Source organism: Haplochromis burtoni, unplaced genomic scaffold (assembly GCF_018398535.1).
Source record: "Haplochromis burtoni strain Fernald_Lab_line unplaced genomic scaffold, NCSU_Asbu1 Contig_373, whole genome shotgun sequence".
Lineage (NCBI taxonomy): Eukaryota > Metazoa > Chordata > Actinopteri > Cichliformes > Cichlidae > Haplochromis > Haplochromis burtoni.
The window spans coordinates 138,852-150,780 of NW_024582734.1; the positions used below are offsets into that span (position 1 = coordinate 138,852).

Below are 11,929 nucleotides of genomic sequence, written 5' to 3' on the forward strand. Positions count from 1 at the left end.
TACTTTTCATGGCAAGCATGCATATATGTTAGCTAACTAAAAAGAAAAGAATGAACTGTGTGATTAATTAGATAGGTTTATCTGCACGGTGGCACGGTGATTAGCACTGTTGCCGCACAGCAAGAAGGTCCTGAGTTCAATTCCAACATCAGGCCAGGGTCTTTCTGTGTGGAGTTTGCATGTTCTCCCCGTGTTTGCGTGGGTTCTCTCCGGGTACTCCGGCTTCCTCCCAAAGACATGCAGCTTGTGGGGATAGGTTAATTGGATAATCCAAATTGCCTCTAGGTGTGAATGTGTGAGTAAATGTGAGTGTGAATGGTTGTCTGTCCCTGTGTGTTGGCCCTGCGACAGACTGGCGACCTGTCCAGGGTGTACCCTGCCTCTCGCCCTATGACAGCTGGGATAGGCTCCAGCGCCCCCCGCGACCCTGAAAAGGATGAGCGGAAGCGAATGGATGGTGCTTTTCTTTTTCCATTACATGTGGTGTAAATGATATTGACCCACATTATTGTTCTGACATGGTTATACTTGTTTTCCATTTTATGAAAAACAAAAAGTTTACCTGTAGATAGAGAAATAACATAAACATCTGCAGACATTTTTTATTCCATCCTAACCGAACAATTATGAAATTTACCAGAATTGAGTCCTGTTTATTTTGACTTAATTTTTATTTTGGTTGTCATTATATAACACTGTTTTGCCAGCAGCAGATATCAGTGGTTGTTTGTCAAAAAAACATCTCAGAGAAGGGAAAAAAGTGTCTGTTTTAAAGAATGTATTTTTATACAGTGGAGTTTACTGATGGCGACTCGGGAGGTTTTAGTCAAAAGTCAACTCATTTAGATTGTTACAATCTCATTAGTTAAATTTAAATGGAGGAAATTAGTCAAAGAAATGCAGAGTTTGCAAACTGGCACGTAACATCATGTAGCATTACCGTAAGTTGTTTGTTGGAGTATTTTTGGGTCTTATCTCGGCCTCTACTATTGACAGAAGTTCTTTCTTTTGTTTGGCAGCCGCCTTGGGGAGATGATGAAAGGAAAACAGGGGACTTAACAAATAAACACATTTGCTAAACCAATTTTCTTCACCACACTCTCACACATTGTAAACATATCAGATCTACCCAGATAGATAACAACGTCCGCTGCACACACACACACAACAACAGGCCAGCATCTATGGGACTGATAAACTTCTTATTAACAGTGCAGACTTTCGGACTTCCCCAAAGAGATTCTGGCAAACCGTCAGGCGACTCAGGAGGGGAAAGCGGTGCTCTACCTGCACTGTGTACAGTGTGGGTGGAGTGCTGCTGACTTCGACTGAGAAAATTGCCAGGCAGTGGAAGGAATACTTCGAGGACCTCCTCAATCCCACTGGCACGTCTTCTGTGGTGGAAGCAGAATCTGGGGACGAAGGGGATAACCCGCCAATCTCTGGGGGCGAGGTCACTGAGGCAGTTAAACAACTCCTTGGTGGCAGAGCCCCTGGGGTGGACGGGGTCCGCCCCGAGTTCCTGAAGGCTCTGGATGTTGTAGGGCTGTCTTGGTTGACACACCTCTACAATGTTGCGTGGAGATCAGGGGCAGTACCCCTGAAGTGGTGGGAATGAGAATCAGCACCTCCAAATCTGAGGCTATGGTCCTCAGCTGGAAAAGGGGGGAGTACCCACTGCGGGTCGGGGATGAGTTCCTGCCCCAAAGTGGAGGAGTTTAAGTATCTCAGGGTCTTGTTCCCGAGTGACGGGAGAAAGGAGCCGGAGATTGACAGATGGATTGGTGCAGCGGACACAGTGATGCGGACGCTGTACTGGTCTGTTGTGGTGAGGAGAGAGCTGAGTGTAAAAGTGAAGCTCTCAATTTACCGGTGAATCTACGTCCCTACCCTCACCTATGGCCACGAGCTGTGGGTAGTGACCGAAAGAACGAGATCGCGAATACAAGCGGCAGAAATGAGCTTCGTCCGAAGGGTGGCTGGCCTCTCCCTTAGAGATAGGGTGAGAAGTTCGGCCATTTGGAAGGGGCTGGGAGTAGAGCAGCTGCTCCTCCACATCGAAAGGAGCCAGTTGAGGTGGTTCGGGCATCTGACAAGGATGCCTCCTGGGCACCTCCTGGGTGAGGTTTTCCGGGCATGTCCCACTGGGAGGAGGCCCTGGGGCAGACCCAGGACACGCTGGAGAGATTATATCTCTCGGCTGGCCTGGAAACGTCTTGGTGTTCCACCGGACAAGCTGGAGGAGGTGGCTGGGGAGAGGGAGGTCTGGGCTTCTCTGCTTGGGCTGCTGCCCCCGCGACCCGGCCCTGGATAAGTGGAAGAAAATGGATGGATGGATGGACAGTTCTACTATATAAAGGATAAAATATATGTTAATTGTTCCTGAAAGTAAGAAATTATTGTGCTCAATCAGCCAAAACACAATCTATAAAAAAGTTACATAAATAAGATAGCTTTAAAAAAATGCTCAAAAGAAAATAGTTAAATTATTTAGATATAAATGAAATAAAGTAAAACAAAGGAGCTAAAAAAATGACATATGACATATAACACACAATCAACGCAGGACTACATAAAGTGCAATGTGCAAAAAATGCAAAAACAAAACAAAGACAGAACAGAAAGTTACAGACCCAAGACAGTGCAGACACAACTGCAATAGAAATGAGTGAGCATTGTGCAAAAAGTAACTTGGTGTATGAAGGTGTGCTGTCTGTGTGTGTATGAAATTGTGCAGATAAGTGCTTGGTAGTGACGTGTATGAGGGTATGGGTGTGTGTGTGTGTCAGTCCAGTCACTGAGTGTTCAGGAGTCTAACAGCCTGGGGGAAGAAACTGTTTGTCAGTCTGACAGTGAGGGCCCGAATGCTCCGGTACCTCTTGTCAGAAGGCAGCCGGGCGAATAGTGTCCGTGAGGGTTTCTCCAAAATGCCTGTGGCTTTGCGGATGTAGCTGGTGCGATAAGTGTCTGTGATGGAGGAAAGAGAGGCTCCAGTGATGTTCTCATCTGTTCTCACTATCTGTTGTGTGTGTTGCGATCCGATACAGTGCAGTTATCATCAGACCAGACAGTGATGCAGCTGCTCAGGACGCTCTCAATAGTCCCTCTGTAAAAGTATGAGTTTTCAGTGCTTTTTCACTTTCAGAAGCAGAAGCTTTCACTGAGTTAGTGCAGAGCTGTACTGACAGTTTGAGGTGTATGAGGTGAACAGGAATAGAGACAGCATAGCCGCTCACCGCTATATAAAACAAAGCACTGTGGCCTGCCTGTCAGGTGGTGTGTAATTTTAGACATGATGGGCCATTCTCACATTGTACAGAAAAAACTGCCATCAGTCATAACTGTGGTCAATCTCATTTTATATTACATGAAAGAAGAAATTCAGATTAGCAGCCACATCATACTCATGCTGATCACACTCACTATTACACAGCAGTGCATCTGCAGACAGACTTTTTTCTTTGTTTTCTAGTCCTGATGTTTTCTTCAGAAGTCAACAGATGTTTACGTGACTGGAGTTTATCACATCCTAAACATCCAAACATGAAGAAAGCAACTGAGACTACAGTTTAACTCTGTTTATACACAGCTGGATTTCGAGAAAGATAAAAAGTTGGTATCAAAAAAGTTGCTTGGATATCAAAATACCAACATTAGCTCAGCATACCACGACTGAACAATAAGGTTTTTAATGCTGTAGTCATGTGAGTTATAGTACATAGTACATCTTGCTTACTTGAAGGATTTAAGTCAGAAATCCATTCAGCACAACTGGAGTCAATACTTGGTTGATCTGGAATTAAAAACTGCTAAATAAATGTTGTGTTCAGTGACTGTAGAAGCTTTTGGCTTCATTTTTATAAAGTGGGAGGAAGCGGAGACATGTCATCATTCTTTTTATACATTTACATTAAATTTGAACATGGCGCTCAGTGAGCTGTGGAAACGCAGTCATTTCCATGCAGGGCTTTTTTTTAATGGAACATATTATATTCTTAAACTCCCTAAATATAGTAGCCAGGTGTTATATGTAACTGTGATAGGCTTAGTCAATAAAGAAAAAACAGGTTTTCTCAGTGTTCATAGTTTTACTGTATGAGATAATTACACCAGGAAAAAGGGAAAAACATTCATTTGGTGAGTAAAAGAGACATACAGCTGCTTTCCAAGTCAAAGTTTTTTATAAAACACAAAGAGAAAGAAGTAACATGTATTTACAAGAATGTACAGTGAAAAACATAATATAAAAACAAACATGCATCGCCTTCAAAAATTCGAAGATACTTCAAATAAATTGTCGTTTGAACAGCTTGCGTCCTGTAATCATTAATTTGGTCATAAATACAAAAATGAGTTACATCAATCAGTTTTGTGTCTAGCAACCATATCATACATGTCGGCTATTATTACAGGTACTTTAAAGAGGGATCTCATTTTAAGGTCCCCTAAGTGGTCAGTGACACTAGCAGAGCTTCAAAACTTTTCCTAAAAAAGTGCTTGAGAACAAAACTGGCTAAAACGTCCAATTATGTTTTTCATTTTTACAACATTTCTCATTTAGTCACGGTACGGCTTTTAAACCCAATAAATACCAACACAAATTAGCATACTTTAAATTAAGGTTGGTTATGTGTAGGTTTAGTATATATTGCCCTTTAAATAGTCCACATGGTAAAGTTGTCATATTTGGTGTTACATTAATAAGATATTTTGTCATAGACATAAGTTAGTAGAGCTGCCACAGTGCAGTAATAATAAAAAGTTAGTAACAAAAACCAAAATGAACTAGGTCCTCACGCCTGTGTAACATTCAAATGTGAAAGGCAAACCTTTGTTGTGTCTTTATGATTTTTTTTCATAAATCAAGTGTAAAGTTAGAAAGTAACAACAATGGCTTTAGCCTGTAAACCACAGACATGAGGATTACCCTGTAAAAGCAGACAAAGTAACAAAAACAACTTCTGCTAATCTCCTGTCTGCAGTCACGTATCAACCAGGTCAGCTAGAAGCTTGAGGAGAGGACGGTGCTGTCACGAGAGGCTGCACAAAGAATCGCTGTCCACTGACTGAAACCGTTCAGAGGTTTGGGTCAGGCCAAAGTCAGCCAGTCCCCTACGGAGTGTTAAAGTGTTTGCCCTTTCCCATGGCACCTATCATTACTTCACTTCTTCTTCTGTTGTTTGTAAAGTACATGAAATCTTCCCGTCTTTGTTTTCTTGTCTCATGCATTAATGCCGGGCAGGTCTCTATCAGGTTGGGTTTTCCTGCGAGACAAAAAGAATTAGTCGGTGAGATTCTCAACGCATGTTTATGACATATCTGTGTAGATTTACAGTGTGTGGGAGAAAATGAACGTACTCATTCTTGGTGAGTGGGGCCTTGTCACATTTCCCTTCCTTGAGTGGGACCCCCACCTGTTGCATACTGCTTTTCAGAGTGGACATGCCCTTCAGCTTTACTTCTCTGCAGACAAAACACATAAATATATGAGTTATGATCATGGAAATATATGATATAAGCTTCATCTCCTCCAGGTTATTCCAAACACTTACCCCTTTTCACCTCCTTCTTCCAGCTTTTTGATTCCTGGAACTTTCTGCCCAAAGAGCTTCACGGCAATGCACATGAGCAGGCCGCAGTGGTTTCTGTAGCAGCAGGTGGCATCGACAGCAATGAATACCACCAGGAAGATGATCATGACGATGCCAACCACAGCGCCTTTGGTCATGCCGCTCTTGGCTGGTGGGAGAGAGGAAAAAGTCTCAATGTGCAAACAGAAAACATTAAACATCTTTATTCTGACAAGAAAATTCTATTATTCAGGTAGATCTGCTGTGATTTTGTATGAGTGTCAGTTTTTCAATGTATAAATTACACTCTAAGAATAACTTCTAGCTCCGTATATGCTGCAGATCTCAAGAGGCCACATACCAGACTGTTCTGCGATGGTGAAGTTGAATGTGGCAGGTATGGAGGAACCGTTGGCATTGACTGCTGAGACTTCCAGCTGATAGTTTGAGCCAAAAGCCAAGTCTTTGAGGGAAACAGAGTCAGCATCAGGTGGCATCTGCAGTTCCTTCCACTCAGCCTCTTCTTTATCCTGGTTAAAGACAGCAGAGCAACCAAAGGACTTAATCAAGGGAAATGGGTTGATGGAGACAAACACAAAGACAGGCTCATGCTGTCTCTTACCTGTCTGTATCGAACATTAAACTGCAACACAGGGCTGCCACCATCTACCGTGTGTTTAAGAGGGACAGAGAAGGTGTTGCTCTCTATTTTCATCTCATCAGAGGATAGAACTGGACTGTCAGGTTCACCTGTGGGAACGACGCAAGAAAAACACGAAGAATTCATAACAATATTTAAAACCTGATCACTGCATTTGACTGATTTACTTAAACTAGCATGTCAGGTTAGTTTAGCAAAAAACTGTGAGAACTTTACCTTCTGAGGATGGATGACGGTGGATTACATCATGTGATGAACAGCGCGAGTGAATATCAGGAGACGGAAGAAGATGACATGGAAAAGAAAAAGTAATGATGGCAGATAAGGATGTAGTACCACAAAAACATCAGCAAGCATCCTGCACAGTGTGAACCAGTAATTCATTCACTCCTATTTAAATTTATGGAATGAATTAGAGATATAATGTATGCTTTAACTAATATGTTGGTAATGTGTGAAGAACTTACGTATTCCCTGTGTGTGGACATCGTGTGTCTCAGAGAACTTTCCACGTCCCACTGCATTCAGTGCAGAGAGACGTACTGTGTACGAAGTGTACGGCTTGAGGTTGATAACAAGAGGATCTACAAAAAACACACAAACAGCATCAGATACTGCACATATTCAAGTCCTACTACTCATTCACACATTCATAAAACTTTTACTTGTGAGCAGGTGAAAGTGTAAATGATGACTGATGCATATACACGGCTGGAAAGAGGAGGTGTTTTACCTGTAGCCGGGACGGTGTTCTCCTTCCACTGCTCTGTGGGTTTTTCTTTCCACTGCAGGACAAAACTTGTGATGGGTGTTCCTCCACTCACAGGTGTGGTTTTCAGTGAGAAGTGGACTGATGCTGGACCCGCAGAGACTGACAGGTAGAGAGGTGGACCGGGCTGAGCTGAAGTTAGGGTGAAAAATGAAAAAGGGAACAGCAAAACACAAATTAATATAAAAGAAACAGAACATGCACTGGTGTTATAAATAAAGTATAAAGGCACTTTCTCCATTTAACCATATATGACAGAGACAACGTCTTACTGTATACGGCGACATCTCTTGATGCATTTCCAGAAGAACTGATGGCCATGCAGGAATACAATCCACCATCAGAGGGCACCACCTCATCAATCATCAACACATTATCCACCACTCGCACGCGGCCTGAAGTTGAACTCTGACAGAGAGAAAAAGACAGAAGGTAAAAACATTACATATATTTAACCATATAACATTATGGGCTCTATCAAATTTTTCAATTCAGGATTAGTGCTTACATATAGGTCCTTGAATTCAGCTACACAATTTGCTGTTTGAATCTAAGTATTTATGTTTATACAGTCTTACCAGTGTTTGTCCATTTTGCTTGTTGAGCCAGTGTAATTCAGGGTGGGGATGGCCGGTCACATTACAGGACAGAGATACAGCCTCACCCACCAACACACGCTGCTGCTCTGCTGAGACAAACACCTCGGGGGCCTCTGAAATGAAACACATCAATGATCGTGACACAAACTGCTGAAACAAGATTTAAAAAGAGTTTTTCTAGCACAGCTGTTTTTAAAGTGAAACACAATCAAACCAACCAAAGACATGAAGCATGATGGTAGCGCTGTTCTCAGCAATCTTGTTGGTGGCCGTGCAGACGTACTCCCCAAAGTCCTCCCTCACAACAGACTGTATAGTCAGCTGGCTGCTGTCTGAGTTGAAGTGATGACGGGAGGGGTTAAACTTAACAGGCCTGGAAAAAATGAAATAAATAGAAAATTGCTTATTTTTTTCATGTTAATATGCTATGCAATATGAGATAGTGAGACTGTTTAGATATCAGGAATGGAGAAAACGAGGCCAGGAGAGGGAGGCAGAGATAAAGCTGGAAATCAAAACTGAGCGAGTCCAAGGAACACACACACACAGCCCCCTTAGACACGTGCACTCTGCTCCACCCGCTGATGCACAGTGCAGATGTCACGCTACATTAGTGACGGAGAGCGTCAGGGGGACTAGTCCAAACATCAACACAACGTGACCCAGTTTCTTTGCTGATTGTACATTTTCCCTCAGCTATGGTGGTAATTAAAACCAATAAAAACAACAACAACAACATTATTTACATTTTGTGACAAGCATGCATATATGTGAATTAAATAAAAAGGAAAGGATGAACTGTGTGAAAAATCAGACAAGTTTAACCTCAGCGGTTTTGTGATGCCGTTAGAGAGAGGGATGTAACGTGCTCAGATCGTGTTCAGCCCATACATTTGATTTTTATTATTAAATCATAAAATGTGGTCTTACATGGTCCAGGTGATGTTGGGTTGTGGCAGACCGTCCACCAAACACAACAAAGAGACGTTAGTTTCAGGTCCAGCCAACACTTTCTTCACCTCTTCTCTCAGTCTCACAGTCGGGGGAGCTGCAGGAGAGGGTTGAGTTTCAGTACATTTTCAGGTGGGTTTTTTTTGTTTGTTAATCTCATTCTAAAACTCAATGAGGAAGTGATGATAATAATTCAGCCTCATGAATGTGTTGGTGCAAAACAGTCACTTACCATTGACAACAACAGAAACAGAGAGTTCCATAAAGATTGACGGCCTCCCTCTGATCTGAGCTCTGCACACGTATGTCCCAGCATCCTCTCTCTTCACCTTTTCAATACGGAGCGTGTTATCAGACTGCTTACGCATATGCCCTCCCACTGAAGCAAGAGAAGAAAGGCAGAAAAAATGAACTAAAAACTATTTTGATGCAGAAATATTGATTAGAGCAGCTTTGGCTATGATAGTCATACACTAACTTTTGCTTATTACGACTCTAAAGTTTACAGGAGAGTTTGCTTGGGAAACTGAATGTTCACAAAAGGTTCACAAAACGCTCTTTTTAAATCACAAAGCAAGCCTTCATATTGCAGGGTAGCATCAGGTCCTATGTTCCCATTTTTTGCTCTTACCATTAGAGATTTCTTGCTGGTTCTTAAACCACTGAACATCCACCTGTGGCTGTCCAGTCACCAGGCAGGGTACCAGCCCATCTGTACCCTCCAGAAACTCATGGTAGGTCTTAGTGCTTCCAAAGGATGGCCCATCTGACAGAAGAGGAAAAGATTAAGGATAAAGCAACAAGTCCTAGCATACATTTTACTGAGTTTAAAGTTTAAATGGAAAAGGTGCCGCCAGCTGTTACGTACCATAAACAAACAGCTGTATCTGAGCATCATCTTTATGTCCGCTTTCAAAATCGCAGTGGCAGGTGTACCTGCCAGCATCCTGCATTGTAGCCTTCTTAATTACCAATTTGGAGGAGGCCTCGTCCAACTTATTCACAATCTCTTCATCATCTATGTCCTCCCCATCCCTTTGCCAGGTTATGTCTCCCTCTGCTCCAGCTGAGAGGAGAGACAAGAAGGTCAAAAAGAAAAAGAGAGGGGAAAAAATATAATTTGTAGCCTTATTTTAATACCTTCACAAGAGTATAAAGCTGGATTGCAAAATATGTTCATGCTGAATCGTTTCAATTAGATAAGAAATATAAACGACTCACCTTTACACAACAGCAAGATCTCATCTCCAACTTTAATATCTAGTTTAGTGGAAATGATGCTCATTTTAGCATCTGGAGGAGAAGACAGGAGAGGAGATTGGTTTTAGTCTGGGATGTTTTTCCTCTCTTTGGAAGAAGAAAAACACAGAGCAACATCTCATCCAAAGCAAACACAGTAACAATGTTGTTCCTAAATCACCTATCAGGACTTTTTAGTTCATTGTTAAACATTTAACAGACAGCAGTTGAATGACATGCACAACACATCTCTCCCCAGTAAATCCAGTTCAAACACTCCAACGCTCTGTGGATGTGTCTCTCAATAAAGCATAGTTTTCTTGAATAATTTCATCCTTACACTTCACAGTTTTCATAGACCACAGTCTCAGTTTTCCCACTCTGACAACTCTGCATTTCTACTTCAAAATCAGTAAAAACATCAGCAGATCTTACCTATGCTGTCCATCAGCTGCAGGAGCAGCAAGGCCAATGTCAGGATGCGAGTTGGTTGGTTCATCTTGCTCACCTGTCTGCAGATTACCGATCTTTCAAACGACAACTGTGCTGTCAGCAAATCAAATCAAATTCAGAAAAATCAGCTAGTCAAAAAATAAATCTGTCTGAGTATGAAACTGACAGGCAAACACCTGTATCCTATCCACCGAGCACCACTCTGAGAGAAACAGGGTCTATGTCAGTGGTTATATAGGGGCACAAGGGCAAAAGAGATGAGAGGAAATGAGGAGGAGGAGGCGGGGAACAGACTTCTGGTCTCTCATCCCTCCTAAAACTCCAGCAGAGTCACTTTGGGTCATTCAGGAAGAAAACTGGGATGTGGTGAGTGAATGACGTCATTGCTCCTCTCATCTTTTCCTTAATCTCTCTCTTTTTGTTTTGCTCAAAATGGTCCCCCACGTTCTATTATCTTTATCTCTTTTGTTCATTTTTTTCACCGCATTCTGCTTTGCTCCCCTCCAGTTTCTCGGCCAGTTCAATTCAATTCAGCACGCTCTATCAGCGCATAGGTCACGTGAGCAGTTGAAAATGTGTGACACAGAAAAGCTCAATCTAATAGGTAATCCATGAATGTGCATCAAGAATGGGAAAAATTGCAATTATAGTAGATTTGCTTGTTTATATGTTTGTAAGTTCATTTCATGTGACTGCCTACACTGTAAGAACAAGTCCTAATATAAAAGTATTTTACTGTGTATTTTACAGTTTTGTTCTGTTCTTCTAGAATATCATTAAATTTACATCAATAGACTGTGATTTCACAAATTGATGTAACATCACTGTAATGTAATAAAACATAATGTCCTTGTTTTTTAAATGTATTTGTCTGTACATATGCATATTTAGATTGTTAAAATACATTCACAAATGTATCATGATTGCACAAATATTTGTCCGTTATGTGAAGGATTGAACTGTTAAATTCAAATGTAATGCTATGGAAAAATATATAACATGATTCCTATAAACTTTGTTTACATCAAATAATAATTGTTATTGCTATTTAGGGCGATCGTGGCTCAAGAGTTGGCAGTTCGCCTTGTAATCGAAGGTTGCCGGTTCGAGCTGTCAATCTGTCCCAGGGCATGCAATCCACTATTATTTAAGTTAACTGTATATTTCTGTACATTTAAGTATTATTATTCATATTGCCACATTCATTGACTTTGTTTATAGGTAATTTCATTGTTTGATCACATTAAAATGTTCCTAATTTAATTTTTAAAAGCACTTGAAAAAGGCAAAATCCCATGTAAAATTAGGGCAACCAACTGTATTGTCATTACTGAAAATAACCGTATTTTTATGGGAAAGTTATTTTCTGTTATTTCATGGTATTATTTTGGCGCCCCAGCTGCCAGAATATTACTGTTTTTCTAGGATTTTTTTTTAACAGTGTATGTTTGCCAGTATTGTTGGGTTGGCCTGTTTTAATTCATATTTATCTTCTTTTCTATCTTTTCATTTGCACTTTTTTTTTTAACACTGCAAAACAACAACATTTTTCTTCAGAATAAACAATGTGCACAAATTAGGTACGGTATTTACATTGCATATATCGCTAAATATACCTCTACATCACATCAGTGTTTGTATGTGCATGCTCTGTCCTTCAGTTTGCATTGTGTAAGGACACAATCGT

General features: G+C 41.2%; 1 protein-coding gene across 1 annotated transcript; it reads right to left on the reverse strand.

The window, feature by feature from the left end:
* Positions 1–4,068: 4,068 nt before the first annotated feature.
* ncam3 (neural cell adhesion molecule 3) lies at positions 4,069–10,480 on the reverse strand. The gene is made up of 17 exons (XM_005943825.2): positions 10,225–10,480; positions 9,772–9,843; positions 9,419–9,616; positions 9,182–9,316; positions 8,783–8,929; positions 8,530–8,647; positions 7,818–7,972; positions 7,579–7,712; positions 7,273–7,408; positions 6,965–7,132; positions 6,699–6,815; positions 6,448–6,450; positions 6,193–6,320; positions 5,932–6,100; positions 5,553–5,739; positions 5,359–5,463; positions 4,069–5,264 (listed from the first exon to the last, which is right to left on the reverse strand). The coding sequence occupies exons 1-17, from the start codon at positions 10,286–10,288 to the stop codon at positions 5,222–5,224; spliced, it is 2,079 nt and encodes a 692-aa protein (XP_005943887.1). The 5' UTR covers positions 10,289–10,480; the 3' UTR covers positions 4,069–5,221.
* Positions 10,481–11,929: the final 1,449 nt, after the last annotated feature.

Coding starts and splice junctions, on each gene's coding strand:
- ncam3 (XM_005943825.2), bottom strand. CDS start 10,288: ATGAACCAACCAACTCGCATCCTGACATTGGCCTTGCTGCTCCTGCAG. Junction 9,617..9,771: donor GATCTTGCTGTTGTGTAAAG/GTGAGTCGTTTA, acceptor CTCTCCTCTCAG/CTGGAGCAGAGGGAGACATA. Junction 7,713..7,817: donor CATCATGCTTCATGTCTTTG/GTTGGTTTGATT, acceptor GTTTCATTTCAG/AGGCCCCCGAGGTGTTTGTC.